This window comes from Theropithecus gelada, chromosome 2 (genome assembly GCF_003255815.1).
Source record: "Theropithecus gelada isolate Dixy chromosome 2, Tgel_1.0, whole genome shotgun sequence".
Lineage (NCBI taxonomy): Eukaryota > Metazoa > Chordata > Mammalia > Primates > Cercopithecidae > Theropithecus > Theropithecus gelada.
Window position 1 is genome coordinate 87754039 of NC_037669.1, and position 23628 is coordinate 87777666.

The window sequence follows — 23628 nt, forward strand, 5'->3', positions numbered from 1 at the left end:
CAGGGACCCTGAGGTGGGTCAGATGCGGCTGCACAGACAACTGGTTAAAAATTGGGCTTTTGGCTGGGCGCAGTGGCTCACGTGTGTAATCCCAGCACTTTGGGAGGCCAAGACAGGCGAATCACGAGGTCAGGAGTTCGAGAACAGCCTGGCCAACATGGTGAAACCCTGTCTCCACTAAAAACACAAAAAATTAGCTGGACGTAGTGGTGGGCGCCTGTAATCCTAGCTACTCAGGAGGCTGAGGCAGAAGAATCACTTGAACCCGGGAGGTGAAGGTTGCAGTGAACCGAGATCGCACCACTGCACTCCAGCCCTGGTGACAGAGTGAGACTCCATCTAAAAAAAGAAAAAGGGGCTTTGGCAAGTCCCAGGTCACAGTCTGTGCTGGGTGTCCCTGGGCAAGTCACATCACCACTTGTACAGGTAACTGGGGGTGGGGGTGGATTGAGAGGATTAAGGACGTCAATGCGTGGCACATGTCAGTTGCCGAGCACATGAGGCAGAGTGCTTTGCACGATTCTCTTATTTCTGCCTCATTAGTCCCTGATGGATGCAGAGGAGGCCCCAGTGGGTCTGTGATGGGCAGGGCAACACACCTTGTCGGGGTTGATGTGCTCAATGAGGCGTTCTAGGGCTGGCATCCAGCTTGGTGCCAGGTGGCAGTTCTGGAAGAAGACCCACTTGCCCCTCTCTATGGAGCTGCGCATCATGGCTTCTGCCCGAGGGCCCTGCAGGGGCAGGAGCACTGAGCAGGGGGGCAGCTAGCCCATCCCCCAGCCCACTCTCTTTCTCCCTGCCTAACCCTGACCTGTCCCTGGCCCAGGGAGATGGCAGAGAGCTTTTTGGAGAACTTCATTTCTTCGGCAAACTTGTAGAGGTCGGCAGCAGGGTCTGTGCCGGGTGACAGCACAAAGATGAGGGGCGTGGTAGAGTTGGAGTCTTTGAACACCACTGACAGGTTGGCTGTCTGCAAGGGCAGGGGGAGATGCTGAGACCACCTGGGGCTGCAGAGCGATCAGGGCAAGGGAGGGGGATCTGGGGTTCTCAGAGTGGTCCCCAGTGGCTTCCTGGTGGGGGCTGGAACCTCTCAGAGCCTTTAGGGAGCAAGCAGGGGTCCTGGCCTGGCCAAGTAGTCTATCCAGATGCAGCCAGGACCCTAGGACCCAGGGTGGGGACGAGCTCAAGGTGCCAGTCCTGCCAGGGTGCCAACACTTGCCTGGGGCTCAATGAAGCGTGGCTCCAGGTTGGTGGCCACAAAGTCCTGCATGGCGTTGGTAACCTTATCCCCGCGCAGGCAGCGGAGGACTAGCAGCTTCTGGAACTGGTCTAGGTACTTGTCCCAGATGCCAGGCAAAGGCTCCCTGCAACAGTAGCCCACACCTCCCTGAGAGCCAGCCTGTTGGAAGGAGGTTGGTGGCCCTAGGGATTCGGCTGGCTGGACAGCTGGGGAGAGTGGGCTATCCCAGGGATACAGCACTGGGGGCACAGAGGAGATGTGGCCACAGCTGCTGGGCAACCCTGGGTGGCCCCCTAGAGAAGGCTCTCAGACAAGACTTTCCTAGGGACTCGTCCCCTCGATGGGCTCATCCCGCCATATTCTGGGGCCCAGCTAACCGGTGGGGCTCAAGGCTGTCGAAGATGACCCGGAATTCTGAGAGGTGCTTCACGAAGTCGGAAGAGAAGGAGGAAAAGTTTGGCAGGTTCGAGAGTGCTAGGATGTCTCGCCAGGCCCGGTCTGACAGCCAGTCCGGTGCTGGATTCTCAGTCATGATCTGGATGGAGCCCCCGGACAGGAGGTAGTGCCACTCACTCTGGCAGGGGACAGGAGGAGGCTCATGCTCAGGCCCTGGCCAGCTCCTCCTGCTCTGGGCACCCCCACCCAGTAGTGTCTCTCCAACCACCCTCACCTGGAGAAACTGAGTCTCCCTTGGGGGTGGTAGTCAAACAGGTCTGGGTTAGTGTTCCCACCCTGCCTTTTCCTGACTGTGTGCCTTTAGGGCAAGAGATGTGACTTCTCTGGGCCTCTGCCTTTTCATTTGGGAGTAGAAAGAATCAGAAGGTTGACTGCTTCCCAGGCCAGAGTCCTGTGCCAGGCATGCAGTTAGGGCTCTGGCAGTGGTGGCTGTCACTCTCACTGTCTCGGCAGGGCTTTCCACTGCACCACGAAATGCGTGGGGCTTCATGAGAGTGTGAGTTCCTGGCCAAGCAGGTGTGGGAGGCTCAGGACAGTCTGTCCCTGGGGACAGTCTTCGTGCTCACCAGCACACTCAAGGCTCGAGAAGGCCTGTGCTCACAGCATTGGCCTTCTTGAACCTTGAGCCATTGGTTGGAGCACAATTAACCCAGGGTCTTCTGGCTGTTTTTATTTATTTATTTATTTTGAGACAGAGTCTTGCTCTGTCTTCTAGGCTGGAGTGCAGTGGCACGATCTCAGCCCACTGCAACCTCCACCTTCTGGGTTCAAGCGATCCTCCTGCCTCAGCCTCCTGAGTAGCTGGGATTACAGGCATGCTCCACCACACTCAGCTAATTTTTGTATTTTTAGTAGAGACCAGGGTGGTCTTGAACTCCTGGCCTCAAGTGATCCACCTACCTTAGTCTCCCAAAGTGCTGGGATTGCAGGTGTGAGTCACCGTGCCCAGCCCTGGCTGTTTTAAATCAAGGAATTGTGTTTCCTCTGCCCCTTTGCTCTTGTGGCGCCCTCATGCCTGGCTTTCCCTTTCCTTCCAGCCTATTCTCAGGCCCTGCCACAGGGCCACCCCTCAGGCAGTCTGTCCTCGGCATCTCTGCCAGCACCTGGTTGATTTTGCCTTCGTTCATCATGATGCGAACACACAGCAGGAAGGCAAACATCAGCTTGTGCTTCTCAAAGAGACTGCGGCAGACGTTGCTGTAGAGGCTGTAGGTCAGGTAGCGGTTGATGTTGGAGATGCGCTTCTTCAGGTTGTCTGTGGAGTGGAGAAGTGATGGCAGCGCGGAGAGGTGAGAGGAAGGAAGAGCCCCGGCGTCCAACCCAGCCTAGCCAGTCTCCCCAGCAGCCACAGGGGCAGCCTGGGCTTCCCCTTGGGCACTTGGTGTTCCCAGTGAAGGGGCTCTGAGGAGGGTAGGAGTGCTGTGTGCATTCTTATGTATTGTGAGTCTAAGAGGAGAGTGTATGCCAGTGAACACAGTTGTGAGTCTGTGTGTGCCCCACAGTGGAAATGTGTCCACATGGGTCATATCTGTGCAGGGTGGGAGCCTGGCATGCCGGTGCTACCTGCTCTCTCTGAATTGGCGATGCCCGAGAGGAAGATGTTGAGAAACCACTCGAGGGAGTACTGGTACATGGGGTCCACGTTGGCCAGGTCAGACACACAGAAGAAGAGGATCTGGGTGCGGACAGCCACGGGTATGTACTCCATGCGTGTCAGGTCGATGTCCTTCTCCGTCTGCTCTGCAATCCTGACCTTGGCCTGTGGGTGCAGTGGGTGGGGGGAGGGGTCAAAGAGCAGAAGGCAGAGGGTTAGGGGGGCAGGCCTAGGGCAGACAGGGAGAAGTCGGGGGCAGGCCCGGGGCAAGCCTGGGGCAGGTAGGGGGGCAGGCAGCGGCTGACCTGGATCTCAGCAGCTTTCATCTTGGAGGCTTCCAGCACCTTGATGAGTTCCATGTCATCTACAGGGTTGCCCTCGGAGGAGCTGAGCCGGTACAGGATCTGGTCCTCAATGTCCTTCAGCTCCTGGCGCATCTTGGCATTACTGATAATCAGCTGGTTCTTGGCCTCCTCCAGGTCGGGTCGCTCCTCTGCCACTACCTGGCCCAGTAGCTGGTCCTCTAGGCCACTGCCGGGGGGAGGGGACACCAAGTCTGTACTACCTGGTGGGCGCCAGAGGGCCAGCTGTGAACCTGCTCACCTATCCACCTGTGCTTCTAGGGCTCCAAGAGCCTAACATCCTTACCAGTGTTGTCCTAGGAGGCCTAGCCTCCATCTCAGGCTTCAGGGCTAGTGCAGAGCCTGCCTTCAAAGATACCAGTTCTCAGTGAGACCTTGCAGGGCAGCCTGTAATCCTAGAAGGGGCTGAGCAGTTGGATGTGTGAATGGCTGGGGTCTCAGGACAATACCTCCTTGGCAGGAGGGGCTGTGATACCCGGGGCAAGCCTTCAGGGTGTTTTTGCCCCCTGCTTTGTGGAGAGGTTCACACTGACCACTGAAATGGAGGCCTTAGCACAAAGCAGGCCTGTGGGCTGTGGGCTGTGTGTGGATGGCCCGTGAAAACCACAGTGCCTGGGCTCGTGGCAGCAAAGGTAAGAAGCAGGGTATTTGGGTTCAGGGAGCCAGAGTGTGCCCGACCTAGGGCTCTGGGGCAGCTCTGAGGATGAGGGCACAGGGCCTGGTGAGGGCTCAGCAGGAGAGAAGGGGTCCCTGAAGGAGGTGAGGCTGGTGCTAGACACGGAGGCTGGGGACCTTGGCCAGGGATCTGATGAGGTGGGGATGAAGGTTCTTAGGTGGAAACAGTGGTGGGTAGGAGGAGCTGGTGGAAGGGCTAGAAAGGCTTGGAATGTGAGTGCCTGGGGGGAAACTGGTGGAGACTTTGAGTGGGGGAAAGTCCCACTGACTCCCGACCTGGGGGTGGGAGAGGGGCAGCTGGGCAGGCAGAGTCAGAGCTGATGCTTGGGGGTTCCCAGGGGTGGGGGCTTACCTGGGCGACAGGGTGAAGTTGATAAGGGTGAGTTTGGTAGCGATCTCGGGCGTGTAGTGTGGGTTGGGCAGCTTGGTGGTGATGTACATCCTGAAGTCCTCATGGTAGGGGATCACCGTGTCCCCCAGCTTCAGCACCGTGTTTCCCTGCTGCTTGTACGTCTGTGGCAGGTGGGACTGGTGGGTACTATGGCCTAAGCATCACCAGTGGGGCAGGGGGAGGGGACTGCCCTGTCCAGGCCTACAGCCACCCTGCCATCACCACTGCAGACTCACCTGCTTGAGCAGCACAGGCTCCAGGGCCGGGTCCAGCTCCTCGCCCACGTTCTCCAGGAGACATGGTTTGCCAAAGCGGATGGCGTTCTCCATGCTGCGCAGGAAGTCACGGTCACTCAACTTGAACACGTCTAGCCCATTGTCCTTCTCCTATAAGGAAAGGGTGAAAGAAGAGGTTGCAGGGACTGACAGCCAGCCTGAGGCTCTGTTGCTCACCATTACCCTTGCTATGCCTGGCTGGGGTGGGGTGGTGGTGCCTGGTGGGTGGGCTTACCATGTTCTTGATCCATTTGTTGGCCTGGCTCTGAGGGTCAATGAAGTGGGTCCAGCGCTGGGAAAACTGGTTGATGACCCCGTTCTCCACTGAAAGTGTGTCGTTGGGGAGGCCAGCGATCTGTGGAGAGCCAGGCACTGGACTAGGTCAGGGCTTTCCTGCAAGCAGGGTCACTGGGGGCATCAGCATCTCCCAGCCTCGTGCTTTGGCTATGGACTTCCCTCTCCTTACTGCATCCCCTTGGAGGTTGCGGGCAGGTAACAATGTGGGCAAGGCCTCATCCCCAGGACTCCTGCCTCTCCCCCGCTCCTGGGCTGGATACCTAACCATGGCACAGCCCCTGAGACAGCACAGGCCCAAGGACACTGATGGCCCCAGATGGACAGAGAAATCCACAGACAGAAATGCCTTCCTTCGCTGTGCCTTTCTGTCCTCTTGCCTACTGAGTGCTCGCTTGTTGAGACCATCTTCATGGAGCCCATACCCCACTGACCCTCCTGACCTCTGCCCATGCCTGGCCTCTGCCTATGGCCTCTTGGTTCCCTCTCTTTGCCAACTCTCCCTGCCCTTCGGAGTCTTGCTCAGATACTTCCTTTAGGAAACCTTTTCTTTTCTTTTTTGGCAATGGCAAGATCTTGGCTCACTGGAGCCTCCACCTCCTGGGTTCAGGTGATCCTCCCATCTCAGTCTCCCGAGTAGCTGGGACTACAGGCATGTACCACCATGCCTGGCTAATTTTTGAATTTTTAGTAGAGACAGGGTTTTGCCATGTTGCCCAGACTAGTCTCGAACTTCTGGGCTCAAGCAATCCACCTGCCTTGGCCTCCCAAAGTGCTGGGATTACACTGCATCCGACCAGACAACCCTTCTAAATCCTACTGTGGATGCTGCTTCTCAACCTCCACCCAACCCATTTTTTTTTTTTTTTTTGAGACAGAGTCTCGCTCTGTCACTCAGGCTGGAGTGAAGTGGCACAATCTCTGCTCACTGCAACCTCCACCTCTTGGGTTCAAGCCAATTCTCCTGCCTCAGCCTCCCGAGTAGCTGGGATTACAGGCTTGTGCCCCCACACCTGGCTAATTTTTATATTTTCAGTAGAGACTGGTTTTCACCGTGTTGGCCAAGATGGTCTCGAACTCCTCACCTCAGGTGATCCACTCACCTTGGCCTCCCAAAATGCTGGGATTACAAGCGTGAGCCACCATGCCCGGCCCATCACACTCTTAAAAGTACCCCTAATCCCTCTCCCCACATTTAGCTGTGCCACACTCAGTCCAGCTTTCTTCTCCTCTCCTACCCACCACCCTCTTGCTGGACAGGAGGGTTCAGCAGAGGCAGCTCCGGGCCAGGCCCTGGAAAGCAGGGTAGGAAGGAGGCAGAAGGCTCCTGGCCCAGCCTGGACCACACCACAGGCCCTGCCTGGGCACTCCTGCCCCTGGGGTGGGCACCTGCCACGAGCGGATCTTCACAGGGTTCCCCAGCGTCCCGATTAGCGTGGGCTCGGAGGTGTGTGGGACGTTGTGGCTCCTGAGCTGCTTGACCCAGCTGTCGTAGAGCACTGTGCGGTACTGGCCCTGGGGAGATGCCAGACTCAGGACCACTCCACCACGACACCCACAGAGACCTCCCAACTCCCACTAAGCCACAGTCCTTGGCAGTTACAGAGACCTAAGCTCAGACATGGAGCCAGATACCTGCATTCTAATCCCACTTTGGGTGACTTTCTTGGCCTCCACAAACCTCAGCCCTTCATCTGTGAAATGCTAACGATGCCCACCTGTAGTGGCGGCTATGAGGATTAAATGGGACACAGATGGCATGTTTAGAATAGTGCCTGGCACGCAGCAAGTGCAGAAGTGTGAGCTCTTCTATGTTCCCACTAGGTGGCTTTTCTGGCTGTTTCGTACACTGCTGTATTCCCAGTGCTTTACAGTGCCTGGCTCAGAGAGGGAGCCTGCTAAGTGCTTGTTGAATGACTGAGTGAGGGGAGAGCCACCTGCAGGCTGCCTGTCATTGGAGGCGAGGCCTCAAGGAGGAAGGGTCTCTTTGGGAAGGCGAGGCTGGTCAGAGACACAGGTGGGGACTTCTTACCGTGAAGGGGCCCAGGTAGGCCACAAAGCCGGCGGCCACCAGGACATCGCCAGAGATGTTGTTGAGCATGTACTGAAGGTTCTCCACCGTCTCCTGCCAGCGCACCTTCTCATCCGACAGCCCGTTGATGAGCTGGAGGGGGCAGCCCCGTGGCGTGGGCTCTGGGAGGCTGGGCTAGGGGCCTGGGGCTGACCTACCCGCTGTAGCACCTGGGGTTGCCAGGGAGGGGGTGTGGACAGCCACCCCAAGGCCCACCCTCGCCCTGGTCCCTTCTGGCCCCTGTCTGGGCCAGGCCCACCCGCAGGCCTTGCAGGAGAAGGGTGCGTACCTTGCCAGCGCGGCCCAGCCGCTGCTCACACTGCTCACACTTCAGCTCCAGCTCCTCTTTCTTGGTAATGCATTCCCGGTACTTAGCCTGCATTGTGGCGATGCCGTCCTCCACCTCACGGAGGCGCTGTTTTGCCTCATCCAGGATCCGCTGTGTCACCCCCAGGTCGTCCTGGGCCTCCCGCAGGGCTTGCTGTGGGGCGAAGGGCGCAGGGTTAGCTCGCCAAGTAGCCCAGGGAGGGGAGCATACCCCCACCAACTCCACTCAGCCCTCACCCGCTTGGGCTCCACGGCCTTGGCCACGAAGTGGTACTTGTGCATGGCGCGCACCCACTGGCAGATGGAGGTGCAAGCCTTGGACACCTTGGCAATGGCGGCTGGCTGGAACTCTTCATTATCGATGTACGGCTGGATGGCTTTGATTACCACGTCCCCAATGTTGTCCTGAGGTGGGAAGCCTGGGCCTCAAGAGGCTGCTTCTCAAAGGTGACAGAGGAAGGGGTCTGCTGGGAGGTGGGGCCTGCCGAGGGATGCCCTGACTTTTATGCCCTGTGCAGGCCTCAGTATAGATTCTTTCTCCTTAAGGAACAACATAGCCCAGAAAGGCTGGCCAGAAAGGAATCTTTGGTCCCCAGGATTTTAGATCATATGATTAGGGAGGTCTTCCTTGGTATACTGTGGCAGTCTCGAGAGCCCATAACACACAAGATCCCACTTAAAAGCTCATTTAGAGGCAAGGGCTACTTTCTGAAAGCAAGCCCATCAGCAGGTATTGGGATGAGTGAGTGGTTCTGAGGCCCACCAGGCTCATGTTCAACCTCAAGAGCTGACGCCATCCCCTGGGGCTCTTGTCCCACCCAGGGAGAGTCCAGCCCTGTAATTCATAATAGGCCCAGGTATTTGCATTGCTCACGAGCTCCCAGAGGTCAGAGCGTGGGCCCCGGGGAGCCTAAGCACCAGCCTTGAGCACTCCTGACTTGGGCGCTTCTCTCAGAGGGACTTGATTAGGCCTGTGGGGCCTCTAGTTTCCTGTCTGATGGAAGAGGAGAAGGAGGGGTGGGATAGCCCATAAGGAGTCCAGATGCTGCTGAAATGGGTGTGGGATGTGCCCAGGGCCTGATACTGACACACAGTGGATGGTGGCCTGTGTGGGACAGGCAGCTACCCCCTAGCTAATTTCTGGGCTGCAGAGCTAAGGGGCTATGAGCTCCAGGCTACTTAACCATGGCCCAGCCCCCGAGAGAGCACATGCCCAAGGATACTGATGGCCCCAGATGGACAAAGAAACCCAGAGACAGACAGGGAAGCTGGGCCCCAGGTGCTGAGGCTGAGGGAGACAGGGAATGACTGGGCAGATGGTGAAGGTCTTGGCCAAGGCCTGGGGGTTGCTGGGAAGAAAGGGCATGAAAGAGAATCCCCAGGCTGTGGAGACTTGGAATGACCATGGGTGACTTCCTATGAGGCACAGGAGCCTGTCCAGGTCCCAGTTTCCTCAATACCTTTCTGTGGGTGAGTCTGTCACCCTCAGACTGAGAATTCCTTGGGGCCGGGCTCTGGTTCCAGCCATCTGCGTGGCCCTCAGGCCCTTGTGTGGTGCTGGTGGTGGGGAGGTGGACAGAGAGAGATGGGACAGAGGCCACTGCACATGCAGATGCTGTGGTGGGGCAGGCTTCTCTCCAGCTTCACTGTCCTGCCGGGCAGGCCTTGTCCTCACTTGCTGGCTGGCCAGGGTGCCTGGCATGCTTACCTTGTCAAACTTGAAGAGGCTCTCGAGGAAGCGGCCCGGGTCCTGCAGCAGCCCCTTGCCAGGCTCCCAGTAGTCATCCACCTTGGTGCCTGGCTTTTCTCCAGGCACCTTCTTGGGCTTGATGCCTTTCATGATGCACACAGCTTCTATGACCAGCTTCACGCCTGGGGGTGGCCGCTGCATGGCACGTACCTGCAGGCCCAGCCACCAAGTGGGGAAGACTCAGACCCAGTGGGCATCCCTGGGCAGGGACCCTGACAGAAAGGTTGGCCCTACCAACCAAGTCCCTACTACCACAGGACACGGGCTGATCCAGAGATCCACCGAGGTTGGCCTCAGCCCACAGTTCCTCCTGCTCCTCAACCCAGGTACCCATACTCCTACCTGGGCCCTGGCGGCTGGAACGAGGAGGGCGGGGCAGGCAGCTGGGTCCCAGGGGATGTGCAGAAGGAGGGCCTGAGGACAGAAGCATATGAGAGGGAATGCCAGGAGATGCCCTGCTGCCCACCTCAGTCACATCGTTCTTGTTGAGGTTGCGCAGGCTGGCCAGTGCCGCGTCCAGGGCCGGCAACGCCTCGTCCAGGTCCTTCTGAGCATCATCGGCAATAGCTTGTGCCTTCTTGGCCTTCTCGTTGGCTTTGATCTCCTCTGTCTGCACTGAATTCCGGGTCTCCTCGGCGATGGCCGTATCCACCTGGGGATGGGAGACAAAGGGCTGTCCTCTTCCCTTTTCTCTTCTCTGCATCTCAGTCTCCTCAGATGGAAGGAAACGAGCGTTGGGGTGCCCTGTTCTCCAAGGGCCCTCCAGCTGTGATAGGCCAGAGAGGCCTGGGAATATCAGGAGTCCCTTCCACCTCCTGAGTGCTCACCACGGGCCTGACGTGTGGCTGGGGGCCTTACAAGTTTGGATATCAGTGCCCCACGGGCAGGGCCCCCTAAGCCTGCAGGCACCTTCACGCAAGACAGAGAAAGACCTTCCTCCTGCCTTTCTTCCAGCTTCTATCTGCTGGGAAATTTTGCAGTGAACTGACTTTGCTGAGCAGGATACTTGACTATTCCTTCCAGAAAGTTGTCATAAGGAATACACAAACTGCAAGGTCTGCTGTGAGGATCGGGCCCTCCAACGCGGGGCCCTGTGCTGGGCAGACTCCGGGTTGTGGTTATTGGAATCGTTTGGATTCCTCTGCCTTGCTCCTCACCGACCGCCTGCCCCATGCAGTGCCTGGCACAGAAGAGCTACCAGGCAAACATTCCACGACTAAATGGATGACTACTGATTGAGGAAGCTGGGGCACAAGGAGGCCAGACGACTTGCGGGGGCCAAGCAGCTAGCAAGCCTGTGCCTGTGTGAGGGTGCTGAGCTTCCTCAGAGTCAGGCATCAGGGAGGGGCTCAGGAGCACCCCAACCTTGATCTGCTCCATGGTGAGCATGGTGTCCTTGGCAGCCTCCTCCAGCAGGGGGTGCATACTCTCCAGGTCCTCCTGCATCTTGGCTACGTCCTCAGAAGTGCGCAGCAGCTGGGGGTCGGGGCACAGAGAGGAAAACAGGTGTGGCAGGGGACAGAGAGAGCACAGGGCCTGCTGGGCCGCCCTCATTCATGAGAGAAAGGCTGTGGCCGGCAGGTTCAGTGGCCCCCAAGTTGCCCAGACAACCCCAGAGGAAGGGCATCAGTCCCCCAAGTATCTGTGGGGTGCCCTGCTCTGGCCTGGCCCTTGACTGGCAACTTTTGTGCTTTTGACGAGGGGGAAGCCACCCACTTCAACAATGTGGGCTGCAGTTTGAAAGGCCGACTGCGGTGTCACCCTGGAGTTAGGGCTGAGTGAGCGGGTAGCCTGCAGGCAGCTGGCCTTGTCCACGGGGACTCGCCTGGGCCCACCTTGTCGAGGCCGCTCTTCATGCGGTTCTTGGCAGTTTTCAGCTCCAGTTTCTTCTGCCCGATGAGGATGGAGAAAATATGAAGCAGCTCCAAGTAGCTCTTGGGGGTCACATAGTTGTGGCGGGTCAGCTCTGCCAGGTACTCGATGCACTTCTTGGACACTGACTGGTGGATGTACACACAGACCTGGATCTGGGGGAGTGAGACCATGGATGCCGGCCTGGTAGAGGCCCCAAGAAAGACAGGGAGTGGGTGCCCACAGCCACTGCAGCCTGGGCCGAGGAGGGGGCCACAGCAGGAACCTCCATGCCTCTCACACTCACTCTGTGAGCCTCACGACCTCCAGGTCGAGGTCACCTTTTGTGCAGATGAAAAACCCCAGGCCCAGGGAAGTCCAGAGATTAGTTCAAATTCACATAGCTATCAAGGGCAGGGCTGGCTTTGAACTTGGACCTAGGTTTCTCCCAGCTCTTGGCCCAGTGGTCTTGTCACAGCCCCCATGACCTGCCTGTCCCTGAGAGCCCTGAGGGGTTGCCCCCTCAGATACTGGATCTAGGGGGAGAGAGGGCCCAAGGTCTCAGCACAGCTGGGCAGGGAAATGTTGGGACTGTCACGGTCTCAGGTTGGACCAGGCAAATCTACATCCCCATCTGTGGTCTCTGGAGTTCTATCAGGGGGTTCTTGGAAGAAAGCACCATGAAGCCCTCAGGGAATAAGGGAAACAGTACCCATGCAGCTGTGTTCCCAGCACTCTAATCACTGTGATGACCTATGGCACTGCCCATTTACAGATGAGGAAACGGAGGCTTAGACAGGAAGCACAGCCTGACCAAAAGCTTGCCCTCTGTGGTGGGCCTGGGAATCTCACCCAGACCTTGGTGACCCTGAGCCCATGCCTCAAACTAAACAGTTCTCCCCAAGGGCCTGAGCTTCACCAAGACACCCACCAGTCCTTGGATTTCTTCCTGGGAGGATTCCAGTTCTGGGATCTCATTGAGGAACATGGTGGCTACAGACTTCAGGGCCTCTGCCGGCCACTCGTTAAACCAGTCGATGGTACAGCAGTTGACCAGGGAAGGAAACTGCCTCAGACGAGCTCGGAAGACCTCTCCGATGGGGCTGGAAAGCCAGAAATCCAAATGAGGTCCAGAGACACTGACCAGTGCCCCCAGGAGCCCAGGACCCAGGGTCCTTGCACAGCCCTGTGGCATGGCAGCCAGGACACAGCAGCACAACAGCCTGGGCCCAACGACATGATGGCCAGGCCCAGGGCTGCGTCTCCTCATCTCAGGCTCCAGCGCGTGGTGTCCAGTGTCCCCGGGGCCAAGCCCTGTACACACCCAGCTCCGCTGCCCCGGCGCAGCCAGGCGACAGCTGCCTGTACCTCATGCACAGCACCATGTGGATGTTACTGCGCACACGCCCAGTGTAAGCAGCCATGAGGTTGGCCTTGGTGGGCTGCAGGCCCTGCTCCTGGACATAGGGCCGCATGGTGCTGACGATCTGGTCCTGCTCATCCACGGTATAGAGGTTGGGAATGTCACCGGAGTTTAGGACGTTGTTGATATCCTCCAGGAAGGATTCGTTCTTGATCTGGGGAGGAGTGAAGGGTTGGGGAGCTAAGCCCCTGCAGGTTGGACTGCATGACCATAGTTTTTTTGGCCCTTCACAACAGCTCCATTTGACGGACTGTACCACTAAGGCTCAGAGAAGCCCAGAGTCACACAAGTGACCTCATAAGAGACTAGCCCGTATTCATAGTCTAGGATTTGCCCCCGTACAGAAGCTATGAAAACCACCGGGTTGCAGGAGGACCCTGGGTCCTCAGTGGGGGATTTGGCATCTTCCTCTTCACCCCTCTCCATGCCTCAGTTTACTCACAAGAGGAAACCATTGCCACGGGCAGAGATAGGTCCTTGCCCATCTCATACAGCCTGGGCCCGGCTTGTGTTAGATGGCATCCTCCCTTTCCTGACTCACACAGTGGCTGCCTTGAAGGGAGTTCTGGGGTTAGGACAGGGCTGTGAGCAGAGGGGCCTTTGTCCAGGGTGGGGCACGTTCGGGGGCTTCAGCCTGGGCCCCTGGGCCCAACCCTGACCACCAGCCAGGTGGAAGCCTGTTCTGTCTTGTGACCCTAGACAACCTCTCAGAGATCTAGGGAGAAGCCTCATGTCACTCCAAGAGGGAACAGGGAAGCCATGGGTCCCCAGCACTTCGGGGACAAGCCCTGTGGTCCTTGAGGTGGGATGCCATTGGCCAGTGAGTGGGGTGCTATGCTACCAGGGCTTTCTTTACCCTTGGGGCATGAGTGATGATCTATGCCCCACCTTAGCTCTGAGAGGTTGGGTTTGGTCTCATGCTCTCAACTTGCCCATCTGTGGCCCCACCTGGTCCTGGCGGTTTCTTCTGAGATCTGCCCTGACTGACAGTGAGCTGGGCATGAAGGACTGACCACCTTCTGGGATGCTATGCTCAGATGGGGTTGTGTCCAGCCCCCCGAGCCCTGCCCTCTGCTGTGGCAGTGGCACCTGGGTGTCCGAGAACAGGAAGGTGATGGGTAGGTTCTGAAGGCCCGCCTTGAGCAGGACCTTCTTGACATCCTCGCGCCACTCGGGCATGCCGTAGTTCTTGGATAGTTCAATCTGGAAGCACTCGTACTCGGCCCTGGAGGCAGAAGTTTGGGTTGAAGCATGCTAGGGGCTTGGGGCCAGGCGCTGAAAGGTGGTGGGTGGCCACACCCTACCCCGACCACCTGGAGTTCTGCTCCCATCCTGAGCAGACCTGCAGGCCCTTCAGGCCCTGAACCCGCTTTTTTGCCTCTAGACCTTTGCCCAAGCTGTTCCCTCGGTCCAAACGCCCTTCCCTTCCATCCTCCCAGCTCTGATTCTAAGAGCAGCCCTAGCCACCTCCCCTAGTAATCCCTCTGGGATGCCTGCTCTACACTTCCCTCCCCACAGCACCACAGGGCACTGCTGCTGCCTCTCCCTGCAGCCCAGGTCCTGCTACTAGTCTTTCCAGAAGCCTATGGGCTGTGCGGGTCTGCTTCAGGGCTGTCTGAGGCCTCTACCGCTGTACAAAAGCATGGGTTAAACCGACCAGCCAGCCCCGGCCACCCACTGCCCAGCACGCCTCGGAGGCCCTCACATGTGCGAGGCGAGCCGTGTGAGGGAGCTGCGGCCGCTGCCACCCACACCCAGCAGGAGTGCATTGCCCAGCGCCTGGCGCAGGGTGCGGCTGATGCGGCAGATGTGGCTCATGGCGTCCATGAAGAGGACCAGCTTCAGCTTGGCCGTGTTGATCTGGTTGTAGTCCTCTATGTACTCCTCAATCACCTGCATCATCTGCGCACCAAGGTGAGGATGGCGAAGGCGGGGCTTCTCTTACTGTAAGGTCTCCCCACTCCGCCGCACCCACCTGCTTTCTTCTCTGTCCTGACCGAGAAGCATGGGTGCCTTGACCACCCTGTGACCTGGCCAGCTGCATGTTCCCCCTGCAGGCTCGAGCCCAAGCTGAACATTCCCAGACACTGATAAACTTGCTTAGGTTGTTGCTCTAAACACTGAGGGATTGGCCTAGTGCGGTGGCTCACGCCTATAATCCCAGCACTGTGGGAAGCCAAGGCGGGAGGATCACTCGAGCCCAGGAGTTCAAGACCAGCCTGGGCAACATGGCGAAACTCTGCCTCTACCAAAAAATATAAATATAAAAATTAACTGGGCATGTTGGTGCATGCCTGTGGTCCCAGCTACTCGGGAGGCTGAGGTGGGACAACTGATAGAGCCCATGAGGTGGAGGCTGCAGTAAGCCAAGTTTGTGCCACTGCCCTCCAGCCTGGGTGATGGAGCAAGACTCAGTCACACACACACACACAAACAAAAACAAAAACAAAACCCACTGAGGGATCAAGCATATTGTTAAGCACATAGAAGCTAGCCCCAGCCCACCCAAATTCCTTCAGTCCTCATGTGAACTCCATAACTCATATGACTCCTTCGTTGCAGACGTACCATACTGAGCTAGAACATCTCTGCTCTCCCCTGTGAGTTCCCCTAATAAATGCTCTGGACTGATTACCCTGGAATTTAATGCTTCTTTCTTTGGAATCTCAACCAGTCCAATCTAGGGATGGCTTGGGGGCAGTCCCTTGTAGGAACTTGCTTTCTGCCACTTTTGGGGTGACTCCAGCCATGGGCTCAGGCGATCAGAGCACTGTGTACTGGGGCCCTCCCTGACGGGGAGCTCACCTGCCACAGCGTACCCTGCTCCTCCTATGCATGGTCGGGACGCTGGGCCTTAAGAAGCCAGGCCCCCCTGCACAAGGCCTCACCCAGGGACACATGGAGGCCTGAGAGGTGAGTCAGAGCCCTGCCTGCTCCTTCTGGGGCCCACCAGGGTGTGCCGACCCTGGGACCCTGGTGGGAGCTCTGGGAATTAGGAAAGGATGCATATAGAGAGAAACAGAACCATGGCCCCAGGCCCCCCAACCCAGCCCTCGGTGGAGGGATGATTGCCCCTATGTCTAGAGCCCATCTCAGCTGGACCACAGGCTGGTTCTCAGAGATAAGCAAAGAAACCGGTACCCAGAGAAAGCAAGGGCATGCCGGGAGTCTCCTGGAGCTGGCCTTCTCATCCTGAATCCTGGCCCCCTGGTTACAGTGTGGTGGTCTGTTAGTGGTGACTGCAGGGGGCCTGGGCCCCAGGGAGGCAGATTGAAGAGGACCCCACCAGGGGTAGGGCGCCTGCCTGGACCCCTCACCTTACTCTCACTGGTGATGAGCTCGTAGGACTTGACATCGGAGCCTGGTGACATGAAGTCCCCGTAAAGAATGGGCTGGAAGGGGCACACCTTGTTAAAGGTCACCTCCCACTGCTCCATGCAGCGCTTGAGGAGCTGGTCGAACCAGCTGCGGTCCTCCTCATTCACCAGTCGGTCCCGGAATACGCGGCAGTTCTCATGATACCACAGTCGCAGCAGCTGCACTTGGTCCTGTGGTAGCCCCAGCATCGGTGCCTGTCCTTGGCCCCCGAGCCCTCAGCTATCTCTCAAAGCACCAGGCGAGGGAGGGTGGATCCCAGTTACTGGGGCCCTGACTGGAACCTGGCTCCCCTACCACGGCCCAGGCACAGTGTGCGGGGGCTGCTGGCCAGTGCGACTGCTGGCTGGCTGAGGATGCAGTGGACTGCACAGTGCTGCCTGGCCTCCTCATGCCTCAGCTCCAAGTCCAGCTGGCCAAGTGCCTCCTGGGTGTCTGGCTCTGCTAGTTTGTCACAAGCACCTCACTTCCACCATTTAGCCCCCTGTGGCTCCCCTAACCCCAAGCCTGTGAGCGATGCTTGATTCTCCTAATACCTTCCCAACACCCCACATCTAACCACCCACCAAGCCACACTGACATGACCCACAAATCTCCTCGGAACCTGCCCCTCTCTCCATCTCTGCTGCCGCCTCTGTCCCAGCTTCCCTGCATCTCCCTGGGTGGCAGAACTGCCCTCCGGAAGCTCCCAGCCTTTTCTGTAGACTTTGTTGGCTATAAACATGGCTAAAAGGCCAGGGCCAGCTTCTGTCCTGCTCACCCCATCTCCTTAGCCTGGGCTACACATACACTGGCCGCTCAGTCCCATTCCAAAGTGCAGGTCTGTCCCCCGCCCACCCACACAGCTCCTCATTAGAACAAATTTAAGCTCCATGCTGCCCCCCAACCATGTCTAGTGCCTGGCCCCATCCCTGCCAGTGCTCCTGACACCTGGCTCCCTGCTACACTTCCCCCTCCTTCCACCTGAGTGTTTTTGGTTCCCAGAGGGCACCCTGCTCACTGTCCCTCAAGCGTTCTCACATGCAGGGCCCACACCAGAAGCCCTCTTTCTCCCTCATCTTGCCCTGGCTCTCTCATGTGATCCCTGTCTCAGCTACCATTCCAGGTGTGGGTTCAACCCACAAGACTGGGCTCACCTGCACCAAGGCTAGGCTCTGGGGGGCCTGGCATCCCCATGTTCCAGAGCCTGTTTGGGCAGGAAGGCCTGAGATTGGTGGGGCTGGGGAGGATGGGGAGAGCAGTGTGGGCATTGGGGAGGGTGCCTGCCCGGTCCTCACCTCGACCTTGGCTGGATCAGCCATGAGCATGCCTTGGAAGACTTTGGAGAGGTCCCTCAGGTTGAAGGTGTAGTGGGACTTGGCTGGAGTGGGCAGCAGCTGGGAGGTGATGGTGGCATACACCATGATGGTGGCTTCCACAAGGGGCTCCGTGAAGTGGGCAATGTGGGGGGCCCCGGCTGGGGGAATAGGAGAGTGGCCTGGGTCACATGCCAGGAGCTCCCTCTGTTGCCTCTGCAGGTCCTGACGTCCTTGCCTTTGCTGTGCCCCCCACTAAGCCCCTTCCCCAGCCTTCAGGCTTGGATTCCACGTACCCTTTGGCTCCGTCTCGGATGTCCCCAGTGTGGGGGAGGTGAAGAATCTCCTGCTCTGCACCCCCTATATCTTTATGCCAACACGGCCTGTCGGAGCACTGGGACTCATCATGGAATTGGGGGTGCTCGTGTGGTCAGTGCTGGGCGGGGCCATTACTGCCTTGTCCTACGGGGGCTGTGCCCAGACCTGAACATTCCATCTCTGAGCCACATGTGGGGAGGGTCTCATGGTCCACATAGGCCTCAAGATGCCTAAGGGTGGGTGTGGGGAGGCCTGGAGCACACCCCCGACCTTGAGGGCTCACCACCCACTTCAGGGCTGCCCACTTCTCAACCTGCATTTTCACCACTCACACACCTATCAGCCTGTTCTTTGAAAACTATCCAATTCTGTGCTGGGAACTCAAATTCTGTCAGTGGAAACTTGGTGAGAAGTAGAAAAAATGGAAAGAAAGGGCAGGAGAGGGGCTTGTCTGTTGACACAGGCACTGGGCACAGAGTGACCCAAACAAACATACTCCTCGCTCTCAAGCTGACATTCTTGTCGGGAGGCCGACAATGAGTGGATTAGCAAGTAACAAAGACAGCAAACAGGTGTCAAGGGCTAGGGGCAGCCCCGCAGCAGGAAAGGGGCCTGGGGATGGCCAGAGTTGGGCTTGGGGGCGATTTTACAGCAACACTGGGGGAGGCCTCACTGAGGAAGGGGATGTCAAGCAAAGAAGTGAGATGCAAACTCGCACATAACTGGAGAAAAATTGTCCCAGGCAGAGGGGAAAGCAAGGGCAAAGGCCTAGAGGTGGGAGCAGGCCTGGCATGTTAAGGACCAGCAATGAGGGGGTGAGCAGGAGGCGGTGAGATCAGAGGACGAGGTGGGGCGAACTGAGGATGGCTTTCCCTACCACTGTCAGGACCCGGGCTCTTGCCTGGATGCGATGGGTGAGAGAGGAGGAATGTGGCCTGATGGAATGATTTCATGGGTCCCTGTGCCCTTAAGCAGAAGATAGACCTTAGGCAGGAGAAGGCAGCTGCCAGGAGACCATGGCAGGGCTGCAGCACTGGCCAGGTGGGCGAGGACAGGGTGGTGAGCAGTGGCTGATCGGGATGGATTCTTAAGGGAGAACCTATGGGAACTCCTGACAGGTGAGCTGTGGGGCAAGGGAAGGGGGCATGGAGGATGGTGCCAAGACTCCATCTTGCCTGGAGCACCTGGAAGGATGGAGCTGCCAAAGCCTGAGATGAGAAGAGTGCGGGGACCAGGGCACTTAGGAGTTTGGCTCTAGACAGGTTCGGCCTGAGATACCCTGTGGACATCCCAGGGGAGATGCGGAGCCAGGTGTTCAGGGGAGAGGTCTGGGCTGAGGATGTAGACTTGGGAGTTGCCAGCACAAAGACAGATTTCCCCGTCAGAGGCGGGATGGGACTGTCTGAGGAGAGTGTGGTTGGAGGGAGAAGAGGGAGGAGAGTGTGGTTGGAGGGAGAAGAGGGAGGAGAGTGTGGTTGGAGGGAGAAGAGGCTGAAGACCAAGCCCAGTCCATCTGAGAATGGGCAGCCAGGGATGGGGGAGGCCTGAGAGAAGCCTGCAGCAGGAAGGGGATGTCTGCCGGCCAGCACTACTGACCCCCGGGAAGGCGAGGACAAGGGCTGACCGCTGGTCTGGCCACAGAAGGCCAATGGTGACAAGAACACTCTCAGAGGGTGAGGCGGGCATTCACAGGAAAGTGGGAGGGGAGGGCAGGTACAGGGGGAAGAGGCAATGCTTTGGAGGAGTTTTGCTATCAAGGTGAGCAGAGAGGTAGAGTGATGGGCTGGGGCAGGTGGGAAGGGGGCCCAGAGAGGCTGTTTTGCATTTGGTGGTTAAGATGGAGAATGGGGCTTGTTTGTGGAAGGCCCAATGGCGAAGGGAGCACTGGTGTTGGTGGGGAAGAGGGGAGCCGCATTCCCAGGCAGGCCCAGGAGGAGGCTGGGCTTTGCCGTGGAGCAGCAGTCCGTTCCCAGCCACAGGAAGGAAGGCAGGGCGCAGGTAAGCAGATGGGTGCAGACCCAAAAGGCAGCTGTCTCCCGACAGCCTCTTTCAGCTGAAGGCAGGGGGAGGAGGCAGGCCTGGGCAAGGACAGGGACTGCAGTGGTCAGCTGCCTTGCCGCGATGACGGGCAGATTCATCACAATGTCTGCCCCACAGACATCCCGGCTTTCCTGCGCACACCTGCTCCCTGGAGTTCTGATTCTTCACATAGGGTGGGAGTTTGTTGGATTCCCTTATTCATGCATTCATTTTGCATTTAATTTGCGTCTATCATCAGCTGGACACTAACGCAGGCATGGAAGGGCTGGCTGACTCTAAGAATGGGTGAATGAGCCTGTGGGGCAGCCAGTGCCTGTGTCAACCTTTGCTCTGGCACCCAGTGGCCCAAGGTCCCTGCATGAACCTAAGGATGGTTCACCACGGCGCCTGGTCCCAGTCTCAACATATCCAACCAGAGCCCAGAGCTCCTCCTGGAACCAGTGCCCCCTTCCCACCCAGGCCCTCCTGGGCCTCCGCCCAGGCCCACACTTACGCACAGGCTCCCGGTAGCTTTTCTCTCCAAGGAGTCCATCTAGAGGATGGAGGGAGAGACACGGGGCTCGGGGTTAGGTGGACATCTTGCTGCTCACCCTGGCCAGGTGAAATGGTAGGGGAAACAGCATCTTGGGGTAAGCTTTTCCCCAAACTCCATAAAGGCTCAGAGACACTCCATCCATCCTATCTTGTGGCTTCTCCTGATTTACAAAAGTAACATGCCTCCCCCAGAGTTTCTGGGCAAGTACTAATGTATACATATGTATGTATGTGAGTGAGTGCATATCTATGTGTATCATACATCCAGCAATCACCACGTGCCAGGCTTCATGCTAGGTGCTCTACATGCAATATCATATTTAACCCTCACAACCTGGAATGGTAGGTACAGATGAAGAAATAGGCTCAGAGAGATTCATGAGCTGCCAAAGGTCACACAGCTGAGTGAGAGGTGAAGCCGGGGTTGCGGTCATGGTTTGGCCACTCCACCCTTTCTGGTGGCCACCCAGCTGTCCTTGGTCTGGCCTCCCTGGCCTGGGCTTCTGCCTTTGTCCGTGCTCACCCCCACCAATACTCACTCATCCAGTTGTCCAGGATGGTAGAGAAGATGCGTTTCTTGCTGACCTCGTCCATCTCAGCGAAAGACAGGTAGTTGAAGTGACGCATCAGCCGTGGGGTGATGGTGTTCCTGCCTCCACCGGGGGGGCCCATGGCACAGACAAAGTTGATGTCCACTAGGTTCTTGAAGGCGCCTGGAGTAGGGGCAGGAAGTCAGGGAGGGCCCTGGCCAGGGCTGCATTATGACCTTTGTGGCCCCTTCACCATACAAAAATTCAAAATTATACTTTAGAACAGTATTGGAATAAAGACAAATACATCAATATTACACATGAAAATTTTTCTTTGCCCTAAAAATTCATCCTCCTCCCCTTTAATTTTTTTACAAAGTTTAAAAGTACTTTTTTATTGCAGACATTTTCATATACAACGTTAGTGAAATTGAGCCCCTCCCCTGGCATGGTGACACATACTTCAACCTTATAAAAACATTCAAGTAACCCTGGACATTTTCATGTCACTCTCTTTTTTAGTACCTGGGGATTGGCTTTGGCTAGATTTTCTATTTTAACCCATGCTTCTTCCTGTACTTTCATTTTTAGCTTCTCTTTTAGTTCTTCTGCTTTGAACTGTTGTGTACAGTCATCAAATAGCTTTTGGTTCATCTCCATGAACAGCTTCAGGGCGTTGTATAGCAAGCCATGTATTATCTTGTTGCAATGGGTCTTTGAGTTGCGGTACAAGGAAGGAAACACGATGGGCAGAATCTTTGCGGCGTTGTCACTGATTAAACTCATGATGTATTCATTATTCCAGTAACAGACAGCTCGCTCTGCCACCTGGAAGTGTGGGCTGGAGACACATTTGGCCAACTGCCGGAAGAGGGGCTCCATAGTCTTCACAAATTCTGATGGTTCAATGACATCTAAAATTGCTTCTAATTCATTTAAGAACATTACTTCTTTTGGACTGTGAGTCTTTGGCCAGTATTTGAGAAGTGCCATCACAACAGGTTCTGTGAGGGTGTTGTCCTTTTCTAAAAACTGCACTACACAGTATGCCAGCTGGGGGTGGTAGACACTCAGAGATCTCACTTTGTGCAAAGGTAGTAACACCTTCAATAAGAAAATCTTGTGTTCTTTTAGTGGTAAGGCAAATCCATTAATTATACTTCCCAATATTTCCAGTAACTCTGCTATGCCATTATGATGCTCTGTTTCATAAATAAACCTATAAAATAGATTATCTGTTTTCTGATGTAAGCTCTCAAGCCTAGGAATTTCCCATAGATTCTGTGAAGGGTGGTTTTAAGAAAATCTCTCTCCTGAGGATCTTCACTGTCAAAGAGCTCTAAAAGCTGCAATACAAACTTCTGAGCAATGTATTTCTTTGCTATATTAGGTTGGAAATCTGGAGACTCCAAAAATCTTAAGAAAAATTCATAAACAAGTGTAGATGAGGCCAGGCTGCTTCTAACATCGGTTCATCTTCCTCTGAGTCAAATTCTGCTCCCCTAGGATTAGAGGAAGGTGGGAATGTTCGAAACGTGTTAACTGCAAACATATGGACTACTACTGGGTAAATAGGCTGTGTGATCACATTCTGATTATGGGTGATATATTCTACCATTTCACTTCAAGCAGCTCGTGTTACTTCCTTCCACTTTAGGTCACTTAGTGGATCAGAAACAAAGTCAAAAGAGGACACAACACTGACGTAACCTCGGGATAAAAAGTTTCTCTTGATCAGCAGGAGGAACATCTTTTAAGGATGGTAGTTTTTGAAGTTCTCTATTATTGCTTGCACTAAACCTTGAAGAATTGTGCCATTTGTCTTTCTTCACTATGGGCTGAGAGACGAGTACTTTTATTTTAGCAGACACTGTAGACGGGACAGCAACAAGGGTGTTTTCCTGACGGAAATTTGCTCTGATTCTACTATGTCTTGTCCTTCTTTTGAACTTATTCCACTCTTCTCTGCTTTTGGTGATTCTTTCTCCTGCTTGTTTTTATTCGGCATGGCTGGAGTGGGCCGCCGCCGCCGCTGCCCCTGCCGCCGCCTGGGGACTGAGTCGTTCGCTTGCTCTCGCTTCACCTTTTTCAGGCTCTCAGAGACTGCGGCAGCCATGGCGGCGGCGGCGGCGTCTCTCCGCCCCTCTCCCCGCCGGCCCCCCTTTAATTTTAAGATAAATTACAACATTTTTGTGGGTGCCTTAAAGTAGTGTAGGCCTTTAGTGCTGCGCCTCCTGTGCTCTTGCACAGCACGCCCAGCCCTTGCCCTGCCAGCCAGGCCAGCCACACTCACCGATGATCTTGCGGTCGTACCAGCCGCCGTGGTCCATCCACTGGCGCAACAGCTCGATGGGTGGCTGTGCGCCGTAGGTCTCCAGGGCCGGCATGTTCAGGTCATCGATGAAGAAGATAAAGTTGCGCCCCAGAGGTGGTCCAAACACACCCTTCCGCCTGAGGGGAGAGGCTGTGTGAGCCCAGCACCCACAGGCACCAGGTCCTCTGAGAATCCAGGGGCAACGGGGTGGCAGCTCTCCCTTTGGGAAGCCCTTGCTAAATTTCAGCCTCCTCCAAATTGCTAGATGTCTTGACCCACCCTCATCCTTGTTCTGAGTGTCCTGGGACTGCTGGGACAGGCTGACTTGAGTCTGAGCTCCCTCAAAGTGAGTCTCACCTCGCAGGCAGATGGACAACAGGCTTCTCACAGACAGACCCAGGGCCCTGCCCAAGGGCCCAGCCAGGGCGAGCACCCACCCGCTGACCAGCTTTGTAGGAATTTTTGATAGAGGGAAGGCTCTGGAGCAGTCTGTGAGGGAACCCTGGGCCCCTT

General features: G+C 56.6%; 1 protein-coding gene and 1 pseudogene across 1 annotated transcript in view; both read right to left on the reverse strand.

Annotated features, from left to right (window-relative positions):
* The window catches only part of DNAH1 (dynein axonemal heavy chain 1), an 85014-nt gene that overhangs the window by 4176 nt on the left and 57210 nt on the right, over positions 1-23628 (reverse strand). The window contains exons 45-71 of the mRNA XM_025375515.1: positions 23095-23252; positions 20811-20984; positions 20231-20269; positions 17362-17540; positions 16027-16257; positions 14415-14611; positions 13799-13934; positions 12655-12863; positions 12218-12389; positions 11271-11462; positions 10801-10911; positions 9902-10087; positions 9394-9585; positions 7923-8090; positions 7648-7839; positions 7320-7451; positions 6677-6802; positions 5229-5348; positions 4955-5104; positions 4680-4840; positions 3596-3821; positions 3260-3455; positions 2800-2951; positions 1618-1814; positions 1220-1364; positions 812-970; positions 600-731 (exon numbers count right to left, since the gene is read on the reverse strand). Of these exons, the coding sequence (XP_025231300.1) occupies positions 600-731; positions 812-970; positions 1220-1364; positions 1618-1814; positions 2800-2951; positions 3260-3455; positions 3596-3821; positions 4680-4840; positions 4955-5104; positions 5229-5348; positions 6677-6802; positions 7320-7451; positions 7648-7839; positions 7923-8090; positions 9394-9585; positions 9902-10087; positions 10801-10911; positions 11271-11462; positions 12218-12389; positions 12655-12863; positions 13799-13934; positions 14415-14611; positions 16027-16257; positions 17362-17540; positions 20231-20269; positions 20811-20984; positions 23095-23252 (4432 nt within the window). The remainder of the gene's footprint in view (positions 1-599; positions 732-811; positions 971-1219; positions 1365-1617; positions 1815-2799; positions 2952-3259; positions 3456-3595; positions 3822-4679; positions 4841-4954; positions 5105-5228; positions 5349-6676; positions 6803-7319; positions 7452-7647; positions 7840-7922; positions 8091-9393; positions 9586-9901; positions 10088-10800; positions 10912-11270; positions 11463-12217; positions 12390-12654; positions 12864-13798; positions 13935-14414; positions 14612-16026; positions 16258-17361; positions 17541-20230; positions 20270-20810; positions 20985-23094; positions 23253-23628) is intronic.
* On the reverse strand, positions 21303-22811 carry LOC112619622 (annotated as a pseudogene).